This window comes from Rhyacophila brunnea, unplaced genomic scaffold, assembly GCF_057557595.1.
Source record: "Rhyacophila brunnea isolate RB1 unplaced genomic scaffold, BYU_Rbru_1.0 scaffold_6, whole genome shotgun sequence".
Lineage (NCBI taxonomy): Eukaryota > Metazoa > Arthropoda > Insecta > Trichoptera > Rhyacophilidae > Rhyacophila > Rhyacophila brunnea.
This window is the reverse complement of record NW_028233276.1, coordinates 29,489,894-29,516,833: the sequence shown is the minus strand read 5'-3', so window position 1 is coordinate 29,516,833 and position 26,940 is coordinate 29,489,894. Positions and strand designations below refer to the sequence as shown.

Here is a 26,940-nt window from a genome sequence, read left to right as displayed (position 1 = left end):
AGATTGATTCAATTTGTTTTAAGGGGACGTTCTACAGAATTGGCCTTGAGATTTGAAAATATGATTTTTTTACATGTGGTCCATAATATCTGGTCTACTAGTTAATATAAAAAGGTCGCGTCAAAGTTGTTTGTGTCAATAAACTTGCTACACGACTCGATCGACTCATTTTTCATATTTATTTCATCAGGGCTGTCATGGAAGACATAAATCATAAATATTTATAATTTAAAATTTTTATTTATAATATATATTATTTAAGTTTTGTGCATCTAATGCCGGGTCCACACTGGCAACAAATTGCTGGCAACCTCGTTAGATTTTACGATAATTAGCGTAAAATTTCTTAAGCAATTATGGTAAGTATCGTAAAATTTAATGAGGTTGCCAGCAACTTGTTGCCAGTGTGGAAATGGCTTAATATCCACTGTGGTTCACGTAGTGGCATAGACCTGGGGTTAACTAATTCAGGAAGTCAACACCCATGATAGAATTTTTTCCAGTTTTGGTTGCATTATATTCCAAAACTCTTCTGTAAAAATCGTTTCCAATTTTATAAATGGAAATTTCTCGGTGTACATAGTAAACAAACCTACGAATAAAAAAAGACAAAAAGGAACATACTGATTCATTGCAGTAAAATCTGGCAATCAAATTCGCCATTTTTAAAAGCGACGATTTTGCGTAAACAAATATCACGTGGTCTGTACGTGTGCGGCAAACTTCGAATGTGTTTGTAATTTTGTGTATTTTATGTTTGTGTATCACGCATTGTCGGCCATATTTGCCGGCCTTTCTGATTGCCGTGATTTGTTTGTTCCTGTCTTTTTTTATTCGTAGAAACAAACAGTATTTTTTATTAGTTATATGAAGTTGGCCTTGAATCTATAATAAAATAATACACAATTAAAAGATTTTGAAATATAAAAAAACACATTTCCAAGCTTTCAGCCGTGCTCACTCATGAATGTCATTCGTCATTTAGATAATTATATACACTTTTTGTTGTTATCTTGCAAAGTAAACAGTTATCTGATCTTTACACTATATATGTACATGTGAATGTAATGTTTTCAAATAATTGATATGGATTATATACCATCGTATTATTTTCTCGAAATCATAAACATACTATAATTCAACCTATGTTCAATTTGAATTAGGTTATAATAATAATATACCCGTATAAATATCAATAGTATGTTTGCTACAAAATCCACCCAAGTTATCAGTATGTACTTGCACAGGTTTGATTAAAAACTATGATGAAATTAACATTTTAAAAATATTAATTCATATTTATTACTTTGACAGCCCTATTTTCTGATCGGCAGACGGACAACGTGCAGGTGTTTTTAAAATAATAATGTTTGGCGGCCGACAATATCAATAATAATAATAATGTTTCTTGAAATAAAATCTCCGATGATTAGTGATTTTTGCGAAAAGATCGATTTAAATTAACGTGCTTACGACGCCGAGGTCCTTTTTATACTAAATTATGATTGAATATCGAGCTCTTCAGCCCCCCCTTAATATAATTACTAGAAAAAAATATTTGTGTGTAAGTTGGAATGCATAATATGCAATGCATAATATGCAATGCAGTAACAGTATTAAAACAAATTGAATCAATCTAAAATGGTCAAGGTATAATCAATCTGTATGACTTTTGATGCAATTACATTTTTTATCAATTTAACACTATCTACAATATACTGATATTATTTCATTTATATTGTAGGTACTATAGTATTATCTATTATTCACGTCAACAGATGGCAATGTTTTTAGTTGAAATAAATATTAAATATAAACAAAAAAATATATAATATAGACACAGCAGACATTAAAAAGTAATTTATTTTAACTAATCTAAAATATTTCTCCATTTAAATCAGTTACTCGAATACTCCGGTGTAATAAAAATATATCAGAATATTAAATAAAGTATTCAGTCAATTATTTTTGAAAAAATATCATTACCGTAGTGGAAATATTTCCGAAATCATCAACCAGGGTATAGTATTGAGGCCAACAGAGGCTGCTAGATTCCAGCATCCAAATAACAGCATTGGTAACCAAGCAGAGGATCCTGCGATAATTTTAGTCTTTTCGAAAGAACTCTCGTTTGGTAGTTTGATGTACGCATATACTCCCAAAATTAGAGTACAGATTGCAACGATCAATTGAGATACTAGACATAAAAATCTTTTTCCTAATTTTTTTACTAAGATCATAGCCACGATTACTCCAATAAATCCTATACCACCAGTAGCAACCTAAAACAGTTATAAATGATTACATAGTTATTTCTTATCGTTTAACCAATTGGATACATTCTAATAAAAATACATCTATCAATAGTGTCGATGTTACTAATCAAAAACAGCGTAAATGACATTGTGTCAAAAAAAAATGAAATTTATGTAATTAATAGTACCTGTACACGTGCATAGATTTACTTGCACGAATAGTGTGTATTTTAAACTATCGCGAAAATAACTGTTTTATCGTAAAATTATTGTCTGTCTCTCCAATATCATTCTTCAAGCAAACGCGAGACGCGATGTTGTCATCTTATTGATGCTATTTCACAGATTCAGAGAGGTTCGGACAGGTTCAGACAAGTTCGTAGATAATCGGTAAACGTCAAAATATTTTGTACGGTGTAGTTCGTATTTCTTCCGGTAGGTTCGCCACTATCGTTCTACTGAGCATAACAATTATTGCGTGAAAATTCAGAAGCTTCTGAACTTTTTTGATATATGCATGCAATCTTGCAACTTGCAACACGTACACACTTTACACGTGCATTTTCTTGTTACATGATTATGGAAGAGTTAATGCACGTCTAAACGGGATATAAGTATATTACTTAGAATTTCATTTTCACCGTCGCAGAAGTGCGTCTGCCACGCACAAAAGTTTGTTTTATTTTTACATTAAATTAAATTGCATGTTTATTCTATTGTGGCAGTGGTCGCGGTTAGGGCGGTCAGTACTTTTCTATCGATACTGACACATGGTATTGATTGATACTGTTTCTTTCAATATGACGGCCCTAGTTGCAGGTTACTTGGTTACTACAAAATGCGGACGTGACTTGAAAAAAGTTGGGAACCACTAAAATATAGTAAGTATTACAAAGTAAGTAAGTAATTACCATGTTCGATCTTAACCGGAAAATAGTGGCCCTCACAAAGTGAAGGTATTGCAAATAGTCGATCAAAAAATATACTGTTCAAATTTAAAATATAATATAATTATTCGGTAGGTACGCAATATAATATTATTTGTATGCGAAATGTGAAGTAAGATAATTTTAAAAACAGTATTTTCTAGCCAAATTAAACGGGACCACATTGTTCGGAAACTTTTTATTTTTCCGTGTATAATTTACTAGATGAGCAGTGTTAATTCTAGTCGTCCCCATTCTTCTTATATAATGTATTATGATTCATAAATATGCATATCTAAGGCCTTGACCAGATGGCGCGATTTGACTCGCGCGTAAAAACTAGTGCGCATTCCAGGTACATGTGACCTGATTGAGCCATCTACATGTACTTACCGCGTGTCACTTCTCGCGCGCGGTCAAGGTATAGGTGACCTCATAGTTAAGATTAGTTTACTTTTTAATAATTATTTATTTTTCATTAAAAATATATGAAGATTATTCTATTATATAGGTAATAATTTTACTTACAAGTGCTGCATTTCCGTCAATTGCCATACCAAAACAATTGAATATATTGACCATGTTCGGTGCTATTCCCCACAATCCGGTTGTTTGTTGAAATAGGAACATTAGTATAATTATAAAGAGTGGCCTCATGACTTCCTTCCTTAAAATATCCTTAAAATGGTTTTTAATTTCTTTTGTAGATCTAATGCGTTTATGAGTACATTCAAGTATACTAATATCGTGCCCTTTTGACTTCAATTCAGCGCAATGATCACATTTCAGACTTCTTTCTCGGTATAACACCAGATCATCGAATTCTTCCTTTACGTTAGACGGTTGCGTCCATCCTCTCAACCAGCACAATGCTCTGAGAGCTTCATGTTTTCGACCTTTAGACAAAAGCCAAATTGGTGTTTCTGGAATCTATAGATTAAAAAATAATAAACATTTATATTTATATCGTCAAACTAATAACTAAATAACCAATATTGTTATATACAAATGATCTCATTTTTTTACAACTCCAATTATTTACAAATGTAAATTAAAACACTTCATGTCTGCTCAAGAACAAATCTCTGCAGCAATATTAATAAATCAGAGGAAAAGTAAATGTGTTTTTAGATGAGAATCGGGAAAAACCATGTAAGATGTACCTATTTTACATATAAAATTACATTATATCGAAGTAATCATATATGTAATGGTTTATATTTAGTTCAAGGTAAGTAGTTACAATTTTTTTTTGGTACCTAAACAACCTTACATATTATATCATCCATGTCTGATATTTTCATATTATACGAAGCAATTGAATTCACCAACTCACTGCATATTCGCAATGAAAATATACAATAAAATATTTTTTAATATGCACATAATATATTTTGTTATATTCAGCAAATAAGTAAGTAATGCATTGGGCTTATTTTGTGGAATTTAATACAATTAAAATAATTGTATTATAAAATGGAAGTATTAATCAATCGATTAATACACAAATATAGCAGGAATTTCTGGTATACAATATTATTATTATTAAGATATTATAAAATAGATACCTACTAGATTACGTTATCATAAAATATATTGAATACTTACTTCAGAAGAAATTTTAAACGGAGAAATGAATTGATCACTGTTGGAAATTGATAATTGATGAAACAAATATACTAAACTTGATAATACTGTAATTATATTTTTTTTGTCTTTTGACCATGTACGATCCTAATAGAATCATATTATAGAACTCCATCGAGTGGATGTTTGTATTAACAGATTTTTGATTTTACGAGAAATGGAATTAAGCTACTTGGTCAACCTATTAGATCAATACTTTAACTGCAAACACAGATTGAAAAACAATATGTGTATTTTCCAGATACAAGATTTGAACCTAGGATCCACGACAATATAATCCGACACGTAGGCCGCGCATATAGATGTTGGTTAATTTCACCGTGGTTACGTATGTCATGAAAGGTTTAACTATAAAAGCATGTTTTCTGGAATACAATGGATGCGAGTTCGTGTCCCGCTCCATACCAATATTGTCTTTTTAATATTTTTCTAATGTGTGTTTTTCTGGGGTATTACAAATTTATGTATAAGTGCATATTATTTGAAACCAACATTACTGTATATATATTAATTCGAATTATAAACATTATTTTCAGACTTCTTACAATCACTATTATAATATGCAAGCTTCTCAACATTTACCATACTTTATTATTATAAAGTGAGTACTTTAAATAAATCTCATTATCTCGTCAACCTACCGGACTTTGATCCGTCCTTTGGTTTAATACTTAGATAAAGCCGATCATGGATTCATTCAGTGAATAGGTATAATATTGCATTTATATCTACATATAGGTATTATAGCATACGTTATGAAGTACATAATTTCTTTAATTTTATTTCTGACGTTGCAGTATTTTGACATTTTGAACTTCGTGCACATCAAAATGTATTTTGTTTTTATTTTTTATTCAACGAATAATTGACAACATTTGAGAATGTATTATTCTTTATTGAATAATGTTCGTATGTTTCTGGGATATTTTCAAAATATGTATGTATAAAATAATGTTAAATATTCTTTATTAATGACTTACAAATAATACAGCAACAAATGTTGCTAAAGGCATGGCCAAGCAACATGCTGTCGCTGTCCTCCAATCCATTACGAGCCCAAAGAAGTATACCGCAAACATTCCCGTATTTGTGAACAGTTGAGAGTATGCTGTCAATATTCCTCTTAGTGATGGATGACTGAAATATATGTCACAAAACATATAGGGGGTGATTAATTAAAGTTTTTTTAGGAACTGTCATATTATACTATCCTTCACAGTTGTTCCGTGTGATCGACAACAGTCGGACGTCTCCACTAACGAGATAGCGAGTGTTTACAAATTAATAATAACCAGTCGAGCGTGCGGCGTAATAATAAATTATTGTTACAAAGTTGTTTACATTTAAGTGTCTCTGACTACAGGGGCGCTTATTAAAAATCAAAAAAATACAACGTTGCCTGCAATGGATCACCAAAAAGAAACCCAACAAACAATGTCGTATGCATCAGTTGCACAAAAAATGCAATTTCCGAAGAAGGAGCAAGCCATTGTTCTAGATGCTATCGATGGCATCTCTATACGAGAATACACACTATCGATCGGGAATAAGGTAGGTCCATGTCATATAAGATATGTATCTAAGATTTCCCAGGGAAGAATATGTATATACTTGAGTAGTGAAGAACAAGCAGATAAATTAACAGAAAATGAGGAAACAGTTAAAATTAGAAACCACATACTAGGGCCGCTGATCACCAAATCAAAGAGGATAATAATATCAAACGTGTGTCCTATAATCCCACACAGCGTTTTGGAATCAAAACTCAATGAATTAAAGATAAAAACTACATCACGTATCACAAGCATCAGAGCTGGTATTAACGAACTGGGTTATGCACATATTTTAAGTTTCCGGAGACAGGTTTATGTAAACCCAGAAGACACAATAAAACTGCCAGAGTCAATGCAAATAAATTTTGATAATACCCTGTACTGGATTTACTTCTCCACCGAAAAATTGACATGCTTTATATGCAAAGAAGAGGGCCATCTGGCCAAATATTGTAAAACAACTGGAAATAATGAACCTCACACTGTACAATTGCCTGACTCTCTCAATGTACCAAAGGTGTTAACCTCTCTTTCGTTAGAGAGAGAAAATACACTCCAGGAGGATGAACTTGCCGCAGATATATAGTCGGACAACTCTATTATCAACAAGGATACGCCAATCGGTTCAAAAAGGCCGTTGACCAGTCCAACTGATATCAGCAGCGTAGAATTTGAATTTGAAGATACAGTGAAAAGGAATGCAATCACACGCATTTCTGCACTCCAACAGACATCCAAAAAATCGAAAAAAGTATCCACTGAGGATACAAATGAACTGTTGCTACCTGCCAAGGAACATGTCGAAAGTAACCGTCATAGATTTCAAATGGACTATGAAACATTTCTCAGTTTCCTTGTGAAAACACATGGAAATCCCAATACCGAAATGATTTCAAATGAATTTACTAGTGATATAGAAGCTCTTAATAACATGCTCACGGAAATTTAGTTATTTAAAAGAACGCAGCATTAAAAGTCGCATAACAAGAATCAAGAAAAGACTCAGTAATCCACTTTTGAAAGTTTCCAGTGAAGACGTTAGTTCGTTGGAAGGACAAGAAGAACAATTACATAATGCATAATTCCAGCAACAAAGATAACCAATTTATTCAATCTGATATACGTATTGTTTTCTGGAATACAAGAAGTATTCTTAATAGACTAGAGGAGCTTAGAGTGATGCTAGATGAAATTGATATTTTTATAGGCGTGGAAACATGGTTAAACGACACCATTTCTCACATAGTTATTAGCTTCCCAGGTTTTATGGTGCTTCGGCGAGACAAGACGTACGCCAGAGGAGGAGGTATAATTTTCATTATTAAAAATACTATAGCTTACAAAGCTATTACCAACCTCATCATTCCGAACATATCCACTGAAGTTTTGGGCATTACACTGTTTAACTTTAAAGATAAAATTAATATCATTGCAGTTTATAGCCCCCCCCCCCCCCCCAGCAATAGCGGAAATAATACAAATTTGTCGCTTCAAGAATGGGATCAAGTTTTTAGTAATACTCTATTAGATGATAAAACCATATTGGTGGGAAACTTCAATGCCCACAATGTCGCGTGAAACTGCAATAGAAATGATATTAATGGTTCTAGAATCATCTACACTTTACCTGATTACGACTTAATTTTAATAAATAATAATACTTAAACCCGTATTGATCTGCGACGAGGTACAAAATCAAATATTGATTTAGTTTTTGCTTCTCCTAATCTTCTACAACAGATTGTATTAAATATAGATGAAGACCCCCGGGGATCGGATCAATAACCAGTGCGTATTAACTTATCTGTACAAAAAGCAATTTATTTCAAAAAGTTTTTCAAGTTGCAGACCAAAAAAACCAATTGGGTTAAATTTAAAAATACAATGGCGGAAAATATTAATGAATTCAAATCAGATTCTTTTCTCAGTTTAAGTTCAGTCTCGCAGTATAAATTCCTCATTAAAAAAATGACACAAGCAGTCACAGACTGCACCCCAAAAATGGAATAATCCCCAATTTCGCCATAGCAATCCAGTAGAATGGTGGGATTCAGAGTGTGATAAGGTAAAGAGAAAAATAAAAGCTGCCTTAAAAAAATGGGAATTTACCTTAGAATTTAAAGACTTAATTCAATACAAAAAGAATGCTGCCATAGCTAAATAAACTTTTAAAAAGAAAAAGAGTGACTGCTTTCGAAAATTTGCAGAGACCATCAATTTTAGCACAGACCTTAAGTATACATGGGAAAAAGCAAAATTTTTTAAAAACAAATGGATAAAAATTAGACCCGATAGTATTAAACAAAATATGCAAAATAAAGAGAAAATTGAAGCTACTCTTGAAAAACTATGCCCACCGTGGGTTCCAAGGAACCCTAACATTTTCCCTGTTACCAAAAATAACACGCTATTCCACACTCACTTTAGTTTCATAGAATTCAGCATAGCATTAAATTCTCGTCAACATAATTCCGCACCTGGAACGGACGGGATAACGTATGAAGTCATTGATATGCTTCCCACTCCAATAAAACATATATTCCTTGACATTTTTAACCTCATGTTTCATAGCATGGAATTCCCTGATGAATGGAAAAGCATACTAATACATTTTAGTAATAAACCTAATTCGGATAGCTTAAGACCTATTGCACTGACCTCATGTGTCTGCAAAATCTTAGAAATCATGGTTGCAAATAGATTTCGCTGGTGGCTGGAAAGAGAAAAAATTATTCCAGATACACAAACCGGATTCAGGAAAGGTTTTTCCTGTGCGGATAACCTAACAAATGTTGCAATGTATATTGAAGAATCTTTTAATGAAAAAAAACATACGCTAGGTATTTTTTTGGACGTGATTGGAGCCTTCAATAACGTTCAATCAGATATTCTCGTTGAAATATTGGCACAAATAGGGTTCCCCATTACACTCGTTAAATTCTGTTTTTTTCTTGTCTACGAGAGATTAATCTATACTAATTCAAACATAGATCTCCCGAGGACGCTATATAAAGACGTTCCTCAAGGAGGAATTTTAAGTCCGCTGTTTTACATTATATACGTTAGCCACATTGTTCGCAATATACCGAAATCTATAACAGTCTCCCAATTTGCAGACGATATATCTTTGTTCCTTAAAACTAAAGACCCCAATCAGGATAAAAATATAATGGAATGTGCACTAGAAACAATTAGAAATAATCTATTTAAACTGGGTTTGGATCTATCTCCGGAGAAAACGGTATTTGTACATTTCAACAAAAACAAAATACTGCCGGGAGAACTTCAAATTAAATTGAATGATATGATGATTAAATCAACTTACTTAGCCAAATTTCTAGGTATTTATTTTGACTTCAAGCTTTCTATTGATAAACATGTCAATTACATTGCCCAGAAAGTCAATAGAGCCACCAACATTATAAAGTTCCTCAGAGGTACTTGGTGGGGATCACACCCTTCCACTCTAATAACCTTCTATAAAAGCTACATCAGATCCATAATGGACTATGGAAGCTATATTTACTTCCCAAAAAATAAAGGAGCAAAGCTACAGTTAGAACGACTACAGAACCAAGCTATCAGATTGGCTCTTGGCCTAAGGAAAAGTACCCCTACTAACATACTACTTGCCGAAGCTAAGATAACATTACTAGAAGAAAGATCTAAATTTCTATGTAAAAACTTCTTGTCAAATCGTACTTCTAATACGAGATGCAATGTCAACAGATTTATACAAACAACTATAACGCGAGATCGTACTCCGAAGAGATTTCAAATTTTAAAAGAAAGTATTCAAGCTATAAATTGTATTGATCATCTGATTTTAAAAAGAGACTTCTACAACTTTTTAAATTATACCTATGAAGATATTATATATAACGTTTTAACTAATACGAAAATAGGAATGGAGCTATCGCACTCCGACTCTCCCGACTTATTATTCAAGTCCAAATTTAGCAATCAAAATGTAGTCAAAATTTTTACGGATGGAAGCAAAATTCCCGATTCACCTTCAGTAGGTGTAGCAGTGTTCTTCCCCCAATCCAACACGTCGGTTACCAAAAGTGTCCACAGATTCACTTTCATATATACAGCAGAGTGCTTAGCCTTATGCGAAACCACTAAAATTGCACTTAATTACAAAAATAAAAATATCAACAGTTTCACTGACTCCTTAAGTCTGATTCACTCGCTCGAAAATCCAAATTTCAACATCAAAACTAATGACTACATTCTTAATATTAGAACCAACATTTCCAAAATTAGCAATAGTAACGAACACGGTACGAATATACAGATATACTGGATTCCAGCACATAAAGGAATTAATGGCAATGAAATTGCTGATCAATTGGCAAAAAAATCTGTAAAATACCCATCAGAAAATATAAGAATTCCATACACAGATTTTAAAGCCCAGTTTAAACAAACAATGAGCGAAAACAACGGTAAATATTTAGAAAATCTTGGGAAAGAAAAGGGAACACACTACTATCAAAACTTTTATAGTAGATCTCCTAAAACTTGGTTTAGTAAACATTGTAAAATAAAGCGAGATGTAATAGTGACAATAGCTAGAAGCAGGACAGGGCATTACAGTCTCAACGAATCATTGTACAAAATTAAAGTGGTAGATAGCCCTCAGTGACAGTGTGGACATCCCACTCAAGATCTTAACCACATTGTCTGGCAATGTGATGCCTATGACCAGGAGAGAGAAGTGTTATTGAATAAGTTGGGAAAATGCAGGTTATACCCTCCTTTTACGATTAATTCGTTCCTGGCAAAACCAAATATTTCAGTTATGAAAATTGTACATGAATTTTTCCTAAAATGTAACGTAAATGTCTAGTGTATAGTGTAACAAAAATGTAATTCTGTATTATTAATAATGTAACTATTTATGCCTGTAGTTAAAAAAATGTATGTATACTTTTGTAAACCATTGTAAAGCAGAATAGCCTTCCATTCAGAGAAGAGCTGAACTGCTTCCAAATAAAGAAAAAAGAATACTATACTTCACCCTGGGAGTATTCAATAATGCTACCTACTTACATGGAAACTAATGGTACTGTTCGGTTATACGGAATACAGTGGAGAACACATTTTGAAAATAGCCGATAAACTGGATTATTTGTTAGGTTAACCTAACCTAACCTAACCTAACCTAACCTAACCCAACCCATCCTAACCTAACCCAACCCATCCTAACCTAACCCAAACTAAAAAATAATCCAGTATATCGGGTATTTTCAAAATGTGTTTTCCGCTGTATTCCGTATAACCGAACAGTACCAACCTTATTAATTTAAAACAAAGAAATTGTTTCCAATATTGTTTATGTATTATAAAATACGACCTGTCTAACTTTTTTGAAAAACCTCCACCACTCTTATTGTATTTTCACTATTCTTAATTTATAAATCAGTACCGCTGAGCATAACATTAATTATATATGATATTGCATCTAAAGTATCATCATTTTATTTTTCAGAACCAATCGATATTTTAAGTGAACCAAGAAGCCAAAGTATATTGACATCATGCGGCTAAAAATCTTAAATTTCGTTTTCCTGACAATGTTTTTTTTCGCCGTAATGTGATAAGTAAGTAAGTAGGTATTTTGGAACAGTGGTTATTTATCTTATAGTATTTCACTGTTTAATTCATAACTTCTTCGTTTTTTAAAATCTAATGAATGCAATAATATTGTGACCGTATTATAGGTAGGCACTAATACTAGTTATTACAAATGTCCACAATATATTGCGTCGTGGGTCCCAGGTTCGGTTCCAGTATGAGCCTAATAGGTTGAGCAAGTGGCTGACATCCATTTCTCTTTAAAAAAATCTGTCAATACAAACCTCCACTCTGTGGAGGCCCATATGATCCTATTAGGATCGGACATGGTCGAAGAAGAAGATATAATAGTTTAGGTAGTACCCACTGGATATTAGAGAACAACTAAATCGTAATTGATTGTACATATATATATATATGGACGTAGTTAAGCATGTTAGGAACTCCATTTTAGGAACTGTCATATAATTTGGCAGGTAACTATGCCCAGAATATAGAAACTAAAGTGATATTTTCTCCAATGATGAATTTGATTGTAATATTGCCATTAACATTAGAGTTGAGTTTGTATTGCGGTTTTGACTGCTGCAAGAGTCGGACCACAATACTAAGTTCTTCACATTGGGGAAAGTTCTGCTGTTATATGTTTGAGGAGGCAAGATCCCACCTCTTAGGCACCTCTTCCAGCAATTCCTTCTATCCAAACATAGCCAAAACTTTTATTAATTTTGCCACTGTGAACACCTACATTATAAAGCCATAGTTGACGTTTGTAAAACAAATATTAGTGGCAATACGAAGTAGTGTAAGTATTTTTTGCATGTTGTATGTTATGCATTCAGTTTTCGGAATATTTTTGCGAACATTAAATTTAATCTTCTCGTATAAGGCTTTGGGATTTTTTTACCGAATCCATGTGTGCATTATTCAAGATTCAGTATGTTATTTTTTCAAAACTTCATTATAAATTTTTACTTCAAATGCGTCACAAATTGATTGAAAAATTGATTTTTTTGTAAAAAATACTTTTGTAAATTGCAAAAGTTACTGGTCGTATTACTTCCGATTTATACACATCATACATTTTTGATAATGTCATATCTGGAGGTAGAAAATTAGCATTTGTCTCGCTTCGGCAATAATGCGAGATATATTTCAGTGGTTTTTCAATTTGATGGAAACTTTTTGAACATCCTCTACGGGGATTTTATTCATTCTACCTTGGTTTTGACCCTTCTGATCTAATAATGGAACGCTACTTGTTTTGTTTTTGCTCAGTGCTGTAGTTATTCTATACAGGCTAATATTTAACGTCTTGCAGTACATCATGCGACAAATTCTTCTATTTGCGAGTGAATACATTCTCGTAAATTTCCTTTTTTCGTGTTTCTTGCGTATAGGCGTTTCTTGAGCTACTCTTATACCTGACGAGCAATATAAAGTGTCTGTAAATTATATGAACCCTGATTCCAAAAAAGCTCGAATTTACTACTCTTTTCTTCTTCCCTGAGAATGTAATCACATCTGAGTATGAAATTACATTTGAAGTCGTTAATTTTTTAGCAGATTTCAAAACACCCTTATACTTGACGTATACTTCGTTACGATTTCGATTAGTTGTTGCTCCAGAACAGCTTTGCAAAGATTTCTTCCTTCTTCCCTTTTTAGGATGGCCAGTAATAAAATAATTTCGTCTCGTTTGGATGTCTTCGGATATCGTTTGAAAATTCATTTGATTCAAACCTATGTCAGCATCATCAGCTGATGACGATGTGTGCGAACCGCAGCAAGGCATATAATCATCACCGGAATCTGCATCAACATCGCTTTTATATATAAGTACTCTGAAATTATTCATTGCGGATAAAGTATCTACATATTATTATGGCACATTTATCGCCAATTGTCTAATATGTACAAATAATTAACATAATTTGCCTGATTTTCTATGTTGTCCATAGAAATTATTTTGTCATCTGTATTAAGACACCCTGAGACGTAATGCTGCTCTGAAAAAAAAAGTTGAGATAACAGTAATTAGTATAAAATATATATTTATTGTTATGTACAAATTGTACAAAAATATATTTACCTGATTTCCATCATCGGTAGGCATAAAAATCAATTATCCGGTTTTTTCACCCAGCCATTGAATCTGATTAATGTCGATTGCAATAGAATTATTACCATTGTGGCTGTCATTATTTAATTTGTTTTATCACTATACACTAAACTAAAAATAATTTATTTTCCTCTGCTATACATATTAAATGAGAGTATTTTCGTGAAAACCTTATACAGAATTGGCAGTAGACTAATTGGTCGATAGTTTTTCAGATCTTCAGTGTCTCCTTTCTTATGGAGATAATGGAGGCATTTTTCCATGACTCTGGGATGTTCTCTTCGTGCAGACAAGACGTGAACAGACGTTCGAGCACTTCGCTCACCGTCCTCCCGGCCCGTTTGAGAACATCGATAGTCAGCCCATCTTCTCCCGGGGCTTTTCCACTCTTCATGTACATTATAGCATATTCCACCTTTGTGGTAGTAACCTCGGGAAGAGGATCTCCATATTCTCCGTTCACCGGAAGATCTGAATTGATGTCAGTGTCATCTTTGTATAGAGCGCTGTAAAACTCTACAACAGTGTCCAGTAGATGATCCCAGTTACGCACGATACTTCCATCTTGCGCTTTTAGTGTCGTGATCTTCCGTCTCCCTATTGACAGATGTTGCTTGTTCTTATGTTAGCTCCTTCCTGATGCAACAATTGATTCAACAAGGTTCATATTGAACTTACGAAGATCTTCTCGTATGTTTTTATGTAGAGTTTTGCACAGCGTGGAATATTCGAGATCATTTGAAACTTGTTGCTCGCTTTTCGTACTCCTACGGAGTTTCATAAGATACAACGTTTCCTTTGAAAGTTTGCTTACTCGTTCAACCACAGCAGCAACTGTCTCTTCTGAAGATTCTATAATGATTTTTGTTATTGCCTCGGTGTTTTGTAGGGAGCTGGGGTCATTTTCAGCCTGGAAAGCCGCTAGCCTGTTCTCCAGCTCTTGTTGGAATTCGACTCTGCTTCTCAAGCCTCTGCGGACTCTGGGCTTCTGCATCAGTTTGGATCTATATAAATACTCTCAAACCGTCTCTTAACAGTTCTAGATGAGAACCAACCAAGAGAGCAAGCCGGATTCAGAAGAGGCTACAGTACTATGGATCATATACAGGTCGTCAGAGAAATCATAGAGCGCTACCAAGAATACAAACTGCCATTATATCTTGGTTTTATAGACTATGAAAAGGCGTTTGATTCCATCAAAAAAATCTCAATTATAGACGCCCTTAGCAACCAAGGAATTTCCAGACGCTACATTAACATATTGAACAGTATATACAGTGATGCCACAGCATGCGTGAAACTCCACAAACGGTCGTGTAAATTCCCCATTAACAAAGGTGTCCGGCAAGGTGATACCATTTCACCTAAACTATTCACCGCTACTCTTGAGGACTTATTTAGGAAACTCGATTGGGAGGAAAAAGGTGTTCCAATTAATGGAGAGCACCTCACTCACCTGCGCTTTGCAGATGATATTGTTATACTCTCACAAGACCCGAAAGACCTCCGAGGTAGAATGCAAGAACTCGCGGATGTCAGTCAAACGGTCAGTCTAAAGATAAATATCTCAAAGACAAAAGTGATGAGGAACTGGTTTTCGAACCCTGCGATTATCTGTATTTCTGGCACCCAACTCAAGCAAGTCAGCAGCTACGTCTATCTCGGACAGCAGGTGTCCATAGACGGAAGCATGCACGATGAAATTGCTCGAAGAACAAAGTTGGGATGGAGTGCTTTCGGACGTCTGAATAGTATCTTCAAGAGTAACCTATCATTGTCTTAAGCGTAGGGTGTTCAACCAATGTGTGCTACCCGTGCTCACGTATGACTGCGAGACGTGGACCCTCAACACGAGAGATGTCCAAAGGCTAAGAATCACACAGCGAGGCATGGAGAGGTGCATGTTGGGCATCACGCGAAAGGACCGTAAGAGAAACGAATGGGTTAGGAAGCAGACAAGAGTACGCGATGTAATAGACGTTGCCAAACAGCTGAAATGGAGATGGGCGGGGCACATTGCTCGCCGAAAGGACGGCCGCTGGACAAATGCCGTCATCCAATGGTACCCAAGGGGTACGAAACGGCCACAGGGTCGCCCTAAAAGCCGCTGGATTGACGAACTGGTAAAGTTCGGCGGAAATACGTGGCAGCGACCGACACAGGACCGAGAGAGTTGGAGAGAGCTTGGGGAGGCCTTCATCCAGCAGTGGATTGACCCCGGCTGATGATGATGATGATACATGTTAAATAAGTAAATTAAACAAATACAAACAAGATCAGCGCCGTATTGAAAATAACAACATAACCTCACTTTTCATACGCTTGGACAACAAACAAACAAAATAATCGAGCTTAAACAATTTTGCAGTATACATCCATGTGGTTGGGATGTGTTCAGCAAAATTTGAAAGCGACATTCAATGTATCATTGTAGAATTGTAGAAAACATTTAACCCACTTGAACTTTTTCAGCAAAACAAAATTTGTGTCTTTTATTCAAATGTAAAGACATTCAACCCACATGGATTTATTCTACAAATGAATTTGTATGGTAATTAATTTAATGTCAAAAAGAGCTGAAAGCGCTCAACCCACATGGATGGTTTAAGCGTGTTTTTTTTGAACAATTACATGGTTGTGGGTTATAAAAAATGACCATAATTTTTTTTTTGTGATATTCGTTGAGGTTGGATGTCTTCAGCAAATTGAAATTTCAGTGTGACTATCTTGAATATAATATGAATATCTCATTTTTGCAAAAATGTGGGTTGGATGGCTTCTACTTAACTACGTCCATATATGTGTGTGTAGTTGACAAATGAATTTATATTGTACGATTAGCTCATATACTTGATTATTTAATACCATAACTTTAAAATCTTTACATGCATGGTGATACATTTCTGCAGAAAACTATGATATTTATAAATTTTTTGTGTGAATAAAACTTTATCTAAAAACTTTTATTACAAAGTATTAATGGTTTTCATTCATAGCTGCAATTGCTAAGTAAAAATGTGATGTTTTATACTATTATCAATAAAATTAACAACGGTACTTAACCTATAATTAATTATTTGTAAGTACAACTTTTCTACTGCAGAGAGCAACACACATCAAATAAATTTTCATTCACACAAAAATAATATAATTTAATACAAAAATACAACACCGTTTACTTAATGGCTAAAATATAAGTGTTAAAACCATGTCACTTTATTTACCTCATTTCACCAACATACGTCAACGTTGGCGCTTCCATAAACCCGTTTCCCAATCCAAGGAGTGCATTGGCACAGAAGAGCGTGGTGACATTTTGGGCAAAGTACAGCATCAACCAAGCAATTACGTGAGGAATATTGACCACAAGCAGTGATCTCTTTCGGCCAAGTGGTTCCAATATCAGTCCTGACAAAATGCTTCCAATCGGCTGGAGAATAAGGTTGATACTACCTTTAAATATAAAAAATAAAATTAAAACAAAAATTAATACAGCTCGTATAAATAAATTTAGCCTTCTACGAGATTATTTATTTTCTGTAATGTTTGTGGCTATTTATTTTACATAATATCACTGTATCCCAGTAAATTTTACCAAATAGATTACTATCGCTATATGGTACATTAATTCTAAATATTTATGTCAATGTTTTTGGATTTGAGAAAACTATTATAATACTCGTATATAATTTATCTCAATAATATGTATGACTGATAAAAAACCAGTGTGTTTTTTTGTTACAATCTTTACTATCTGCTACATGATGTAAGAAGGCTCCCGGTGGAAAATCGTATACCTACATATAATAATAATAAAATATAAGCTTTGTATTATTTCTTTGATGAGGTTTTTTGCGACCCGGATTTCACCTTTTGGTATCTTAAAGCACTATGCGCACTCACCAATGGTAAATGCACACTGAATGCACAAAACTAAATCAATTAGAATTTAAATTCTAATTCCATTAAGTGCCTTCATCCGTCAGTATTAATTTTCTAATACAGATATAATAATATATGTAGTAAGTGTCTACTTAAACCATATAATTTAATCGGTATCTCTTTCCACGGGTTCCCAATCATTTTCGATTTGCAACCTTCTTTTATAATACGTAGGCAATAAACATGTAACTTTCCATCCTAAAAATAACCATTTTCAACAGTTTTTTGTCATGCAACCTTTTCCTTCATAAATTCTCTTATGCCATAGAAATAAAAGTGGTTAAAATAACAACAATTGATATTGAGTTAATAAGAGTATGAAAGTTAAAAAATCAACCTACCAAACCATGATGCTTCTAATACGGTCAAAGATAGTCCCTCTTTCGCACCAAGGAGAGCTGGTATCACCAATGTTGGAATGCTGATTGCCATTCCCAGGTCAAGGAGGATCAGATTTTGTGCTGACCCAGCTAATATCTGCAATGTAACATTATATGTATCACAGTATCTTTGAAGTGAATTCAATAATAATTCATTGCCTGCACAGAATACATATTATTATTGTTATATACTGCCCTCAGCCACCAATAATTTCTGGACCTAAAAAATCCATACGAATACCTTCAGGTCCAATTGATCTGAAGCCGTTTGGCGTGATACTTACTTATTAACTCAGTAATAATTATAGCAAACGATGTCGTATGTTTATAGTATGACTGTATTACTAATGTTTTCTTTTAGTATGTTACTATCAGGGCTCTAAATGGACCGGAGCGCCGTTCCGCTTCATGAAATAACCTAAAATTATCGCTCCGTCTCGTGGAAAAATTATTTTGACATAGGTATATTTTAAACGTTTTAGACACTCACACCTTACATACAGCTTTCTATTATCTATTCAGAGAAGATTGAATTGAAATTTTAATTGTATTGACATAAATTAAAAATTCTAACTTGTAGTAAGAAAATCTGGAATAGCATTCTCTATTAAAATGAAGATACATATTATTTATATCTTGACTAAAAAGATAGCATCAATAAAATTTTGCAATTTCTAAGCCTGATTTAAGCATTGTTTTAAATATATAACTATTCATTACGTCGTTAGCACCTGTGTCAAAAGAAAATACGACATAAATAAAGGTATTTGTTTTTAATTTAATTTACATAAAACTAATAACATTCAGTTCAAATTACTTCCGTAACTTAAAATATATTGTATTATTACGTATTATAAGATAATGATATATTCCAATTATTGAATTTAATAATACTTATATATTAATATTTAATAATAAAGTAAATCGTCGAATTATAAATATATTTATTGTGTAATGTTTTTAGATATCTTCGTAATGATTACTTAACATACTTTAAAATGAAAATTATCGAAAAATTGTAATAAATTTCATGCTACGTGTCTTGTTGCTCGACACCGCTAGTGCCTTTACTCTTTTATTAATTATACTTATGGCTGTAAATATTTCAATAAATAATAATGTATAATAATATTTTTTGTTAGTTTGTAAACATGAACCAATAATTATTAATACATTATTTATTAACAAATTAATACCTCATTATTATAATATAATGATTATTTACATTAGCAGATAAAAATGTCAGATGGTATTAAAGCGTATTAGACATCTAAATTTCTAATACAATTTTTCTTCTAATTGATAAAATCATTCTGGTTGCTGATGATGAAACAAAAAAAGAATATTACAATGAAATGAATATTTAAAAAATGATGGAGGATTAAATATTAGGTACATTAATTATGGTCTTTATCTCATATTTATAGTATTATTTTACTAACGACAATGTTAACAATTTTCCAAGAAAACATTTATTATGAAGAAAATATAATATATTGAATCATTTCATCACAGCTGATTTCTTACTTTTCACTTTATAGATAACATAACGTTTTGATTTAGATTAGATAGACAAAATGTATACTAGTATGAATGACTTCATGAACGATATTATGATTTTTAGGCAATAAAGAATATTAGTTTTTTTAATAGAAAATTCTGACGTATTATTTCATAATATCGGTACTTAAGGCGATACCTCCCTACCTACTGGAGGCACCTAGCGGAAAAATACGAAGCTTGCAATTTGATTTTTGATAATTTACAATTTAAACTGTATTAATTAATACATATGTATCTGAAAACATTAAAAAGAAAAAAATTTTTTTTTTTAAAGTCAAAGATAAGTTACTTATAATAATTGTAAAAAAATGTTATAAAATGTGAATTTGTTAAAGGATCACATCTTATTAATAATAGTTATTTTATTAAGGTCTCTATGTTGTATCTAAGAGATTGTTGACTAATTCATGGTTTTAATATTTTTTATATTTATTTTAAAAAACATCGACTTTTATAAAAATGTAAATTTTTATAGCTTGAAATCCATTTTATTTATATCAAATCTTATCTAGGTATGGTCCCATATTGAAGTACAAGTATCTAACATCATAAGTAATCGTCGCTTTCTCTAACGTCAACACAGTCAATGTTGTATTATTTTTTTTATAATGTGAGTTGTTAATAAAAAACAAAGAAGAGAATTACTAAAAAATAGTTTTGTAAATTACATTCGTTTGAAAAACAAAAATTTTAAAGCCTAGATTGTATTCGGGGATAAATCCGGGCTGTAAAAAAGCAATAAAATGACTCTAATATTAATTGTAGCGTGTGGCGCCGTGGAATATATTTGTCAAAGTATATAGAAGTACATACCTGAGAAAAAATCGATTTAGCAGATAGTGAAGTTTTCCCTCCTTCCAATGTTTTCGTCATTTTTTTAAAACCAATATCAAAAACACTTTTAAATTACTATCAGATAACTTAAAATGTACACAGTTTAAAATCGATTACTAACTCTGTCATAGTTCTAATGCACAGTAGTTGTGTTGCTAAGCTAAACACAATATAGTCAACACGTAATAAAAAGGTGCTTCAAAGGTAATCATTATCTATACTAAAGCGTCAATAGAAATGTCCAACCGATAAGATATAAGTACGCGTAGTCAGTTTAATGTAATATTCATAATCACGACCACTCTCATTGGTGTTAACATTGTGACTGATCTAGTGGAGATAGATAGTAATATACTTATACGATAAGTATTTACAAAAATAAGTATTCGAGTGAAAGTAAACACATGCAATGTTTCCATATCTACCGAGGTATTACGTCTACTAATATTTCAGATAAAAAAACATCGAATTAACTATTATTTTTACTGTTCGAAAAGTGCTCTTATACAATTATTTTATATGATATTATATTAAGGGGGGACATGCTCGTCGTAGGTCAAAATTGAGTTTTTATTGTATTTTCAAACCATGATCCTGGACACTCCTTAAACGTTGTAGATAATCTATTTATATTATTTTGAAGCGTTATTAACCTTTATATTTATTTTAAACATTTTGATGACTGCATAAAGTATTTTTGTTACATAAAATAGTATTCTTTTAAACCTCTCACTCTAATGTTTTAGAATATAGTCATATTTCAGTACATGAATGTGCAGTGGTGTTCAGATTTTTTACATTTATTAATTTTTAAACGCATTTATAAAACCATTAGTATAATTTATGACGAGATAATTTTAGTAAAATATTCACGATAAAAAATTATATTGATAATCTCTGTGATCCCAAATTTGACAAGAATTAGGCATTTTATTATTCAAAAAATCGGCAAGATTAACACATTTGAAGATAATTCTAAAGATATAAGTTATAAGCTATGTCTTTAACCATTCAATTGTGATAAACATCCTACGAATAATGATTGCTTTATAATAATTATTGACCTAAGAATAAGGTAGTGTTTTTTTGAAATACAACATTTCTTTTGGCATTCCCCAGTGGTTAAGCTACAACATACGGCCGTAGCCATAAATTGACAAACTATAATTAAAGTAGGGAGTAAAATTATGTTAACGCGCGTGTTTGAACTAAAATTATCTCGTCATAAATTATATTAATGGTTTTATAAATGCGTTTAAAAATTAATAAATGTAAAAAATCTTAACAGCACTGCACATTCATGTACCAAAATATGACTATGTTCTAAAACATTAGAGCGAGAGGTTTAAAAGAATACTATTTTATGTAACAAAAATACTTCATGCAGTCATCAAATGTTTAAAATAAATATAAAGGATAATAAGGCTTCAAAATTATATAAATAGATTATCTACAACGTTTAAGGAGTGTCCAGGATCATGGTTTTAAAATACAATAAAAACTCAATTTTGACCTACGACGAGCATGTGGGCCGTTAAGGACATAAATGTTTGAGACGCTACTTCAGTCGTCATAGAAAATAATATGCATTCCATTTGAATTACATACATTATATTATCATTACCTTCACCGTATTCATATCATTTCACCGACTATTGGATTTTGAAGAAATCATCTGGCGGGGCACTTCCTTTTAGTAAAACGTATTTCTATTACGAAATATAATTAATAATGCATTCAACGTAGGCATCGCTCACCAAATGTTATAAAATTACCAGTATCCACTATAAATTTTATTTTTATTTGGTATTTGGCAAACGTGTCACATGTCATGAAGCTATTGGTTTCAAAGTAGGTTACCTTAATATTTATTTTTATAATATTTTTCTTAATTCTGATTCTCCAAGTAGGTATAGTAGACTATAACGTCCAGCTCCGTTAGTAAAACAATACCCAGCGGGTCTATTCTATACTTAGCGACCGCTAAAGTGATAAAGCGATAGATATTATCAAACTTAGGGTAGGTTTGTATCAAAATATTAGCACTTAGTGTAACAATTACAATAAGTTGGTTCTAATTGTTGCAATAAGTCCTATATTTTAACAGCAGCAACAGAGGTGCTGTTAAAATATAGCACTTATTGCAACAAATAGAACCAACTTATTGTAATTGTTACAATAAGTGCTAATACTTTGACACGAAGCTACCCTAAGATTGATAATATCTATCACTTTACTATATATTATAAATATATTATTACCGACTTTACTATATATTATAAATATATTAATTTATTTCTCCTTTGGCTTTTTTAATTATTTACTAATACTTTTACAAAAATACAATACTCTATTTGTAGTCCTAAATGTGCTTGATATTTTTTGCGATTATCTCATCATGGTGGATTATGGAGATAACCGATATGAAACTAACTACCCCACAATTACCAGATGGTAGTGCCACCTGTCAACAGTCTTAGTTCTGCAATGATAACATTATGATTACAATTACATTTAGACTTTATTACTGCCTTACCTTTCCGTTAATCTGTCATAGATAAATTGTTATGTCGTTTAATACTATATACTCGATAAGCATAGTACTCTACTGTAGACATGGCCCCCACATCCTAAAGCGGGCCCACAGGTCAGAATCTTTGGCGGGCCCCCCTACCTATCGCTAAGGTTAAATGCAGTCTGATGTTCTACAGTGGCGTTTTCCAAATAATGGTTTTCGAGGTCAAATAAAATTCAGTGCAGATTTTCTAACACACAAGCAAAAATTGCGTTCCACAACCATATATTTTAAAATCTGAATAAGCCTGAAGTGAAATAGCGTTTTTACGACTTATTAGAGCAAATTTAAGATGTGTGTTTATTTCATTTATTCCGGGCCCCTAGGCTAGAGCCCTGTCAGCCCCCTCCCCCTTGTGGGGGCCAAGACTGTAGGTGTCTGTCAAACTATTATGAGAGTATCTTTACATTTGTTTTCTTTTACGATTCCTTTATTTTCGTGTCAGTTTATTTTCCAAATTCAGAATCTACGTATACCTACGTGTATATTTTCTTTTATCTCACCCCATTTAATACGGCTTCTCCTCATCTCGCTCTGTCCAACTCACGTGTTTTCTCTCATGCGTTACAGATAAATCAAGATAAAAAGAACTTTTTATATACCACGTTCTAAAATTGTCTGTTGAATCATATAAAGTTGAGAATTCTGTGTAATTATAAAAACTTTTTATTGTACTTGATAGAAATACTGAATAAATATAGAATAATGAAATGTCATTTAAACATTTCATATTCATTTCCATAGTAACACACGTATATATTAATAATTTTGTTGCTAGGACCCCCTTAGCAACCAACAATAATAACTTTCCATACAAAACAGAATTAACTGAAAATGAATTCAATTCTGCTTAAAAATGGCTAAAAGTATTAAAAGAACGTCGTGTTCTGACATCTACGTACGATAAATGCGTTATTAATTACGTGACAATCGTGGGTTTTCTAACTACGAAATCAGATTGACTAAAATGGTCATTAATCATCGGAACAACTGCCCAAGTGACGGTAATCCCTATCATTATTCGTAATATACACAATTATCAGTGGCGAAGACCCGTTACTAAACGTTTATTTAATAATATGACATTTACCTTCAAAATATTTTATATGATAAGTATTTAATATAACATCTAAATTACACAATATTAAGTGTAATTGGATTTGAGTTTTAATAATATTCAAACATATTTACTTACATACACAGAATTTTACAAATTCGAGACGTTCACAAGAAGACATAAAAAAGGATTAATAAAATATAATTATAAGATAAAAAGAACTTTTTATATACAACATTTTTAAATTTTCTGTTGAATCATATAAACTTGACTTGACTAGCTTAAACGATCAAAAAAAATTGTACTTGATAGAAATAATACTGAAATGTCATATTAATTTCCATAGTAACGCACGTATATATTAATAATTTAGTTGCAAGGACCCCAGACTCCTAGGAACCAATAATGGTGTCGAAATAACTTTTCATACAAAACAGAATTAACTGAACATGAATTCAATTCTACTTAAAGATATTTAAAAGTATATAAAAAATTCATTGGCATCGTGTTCTGATATATTCTAAACGTTTCAAATGTCTACCTAGTCGGGAAGTTAGTTAAAAATCTTCAATCGTCCAATGCAAATCTTGGACAAACATGAAAAAATTTATAATGGACACACAAGAAAAAATCTGTACCGGACAAACAAGATTACGAGCTAATGAAAACGTGGTAATAAGTAGTATATATTATAAGGTAATTCATCATCCCAGAACTATTATTGTAAAGTGCGATATATTACTTTTGATTGAGATTCACGTCTCAATGCATATTAATATTAGTTTATATGAAAAACCAGTACCTACCTACCTATATACGGAATAACTGAATTCTGGGTAGCATAGATTTACGCCGATGGATTAAAATATATGTAGGTACCTTATATTCTCCATAGGTGTCAATATAGATTTTTTTTTCTATAGCAGCGTCTAAATACTTCAGTTTTTTCCCTGTCCATTTTCTATTACGATTTTCCGATGGCGCATTAAAAAGAATCGGCAACCTATTGCATGCTTTTTAACCTAGTCATCGGTGAGCATTCATAGTATGTATGAAAAAGATAATGCTGACATTAATTATTTAAACCACTTTATTTGAATTACGTATTTATTTTTTTACAGAAATCAGACATTCGATATAAATAAAATATTTCATACATTAATTTTTTACTGCTATTCTTTTACCTCTCAGTACTTTTTATTCAAAAAATATTAATACTATGTAAGAAGTTCAGGTTATCATGATAATATGAGGTTGTATTGGGTATCTGAATTCTTATAAAATAGGTACTTTGTATGAATAATGATGTATCAAAAATCGTATTTTATGTGATATGTATTGTATAATTTTATTAAATATTATTAAATCTCTCTTGCAAACAAACAAAAGAAAAAGTATGTATGGTGGATCACTGTATGTACGATGCATTAGTAATATTTTAATAAAAAATATAAATTATGTCAGTGTGACATAAATAAACATAAGTTTGGAGCGGACATTTTTTGAGTAGCTCCGCTTCCGGGACCTATTACTTGCTCCATCTCCGCTCCATGGTCTGCTCTGCTCCGGGTAAAAAGTTTTAATAGATATTATGTTTACAAAATATATTAAAAATAAGTAGTGCTGAAATAAGGTTTATTATTCGTTCTTTTCATTATTAATTCTGTGAAACAGACCGACAGCAAATCGTCTTTCATTATCTGCCTCTTCTGTCAAATAAATTCAAGTTTTTTTATCGCTTGTTAGTGTTGCAACGCGTCAAATATAATATTTTCATTGAATTTTATGACGAAAATTTAATAATAATAAAAAAAACATCCGGAGCAGTGGAGCACTACAGATGTTCGATGCTCCGGCTCCGCTCCAATACTCTGAATATAAATTACTTCGGCGTAAACCGGATAACCTGGAGAGACTGCTGGTTTTGGATAGCCTCCGGGGAAGGCGAAAAACAAAAAGCGTCGGCACATTGGAGCGACGAAATTGAGAAAAGCAGAGGACAAAACATTGAGAAAAGCAGAGGACTGATAGGGGTGAAAAGTCTTGATTGCCCGAAATACGAAAAAATTCCAAGGTGATCACGATCCTTAACCGTAAGTGAACGACCAAGAAGCCGATTATAAATAATGATGGCTCAATTAAAAATACTAATTTTACAGTAGAGTCCTGAAAAATAAACTTCAGTGCGAAATTAATAATTACTAATTAAAGAATGCCTTATAATATTTATATCGTAAATAGAGTTTGTGTCATCACAATAAACATATAACTGACAAACTTTCTGAATAGAATATCGGGTACACAATGAACTGTTTTAAAATTAGTTTACTTTTCCGATTATTTTTATGGGCATAAAACTCCAAATTTGATTTTTGAAATTTACTTTCGATAGACGATTCAAACATAAACTCATCCAAACCATCCGCCCAATTCCTCACACTGTCTAAATCGGACATATTGCCCGGGTCCCAGGATGTGATGTCAAGCATTATAAGATGTTTAT

At 32.3% G+C, this 26,940-nt stretch overlaps 1 protein-coding gene across 1 annotated transcript in view; it reads right to left on the bottom strand.

Annotated features, from left to right (window-relative positions):
* The window catches only part of LOC147065507 (facilitated trehalose transporter Tret1-like), a 28,524-nt gene extending 2,546 nt beyond the window's left edge, over window positions 1-25,978 (bottom strand). Inside the window, exons 1-6 of the mRNA XM_085956999.1 lie at window positions 25,970-25,978; window positions 18,370-18,505; window positions 17,311-17,539; window positions 5,809-5,965; window positions 3,973-4,111; window positions 1,987-2,095 (exon numbers count right to left, since the gene is read on the bottom strand). Coding sequence (XP_085813125.1) covers window positions 1,987-2,095; window positions 3,973-4,111; window positions 5,809-5,965; window positions 17,311-17,539; window positions 18,370-18,505; window positions 25,970-25,978 — 779 coding nt within the window. The remainder of the gene's footprint in view (window positions 1-1,986; window positions 2,096-3,972; window positions 4,112-5,808; window positions 5,966-17,310; window positions 17,540-18,369; window positions 18,506-25,969) is intronic.
* Between the last annotated feature and the right edge of the window lie 962 nt (window positions 25,979-26,940).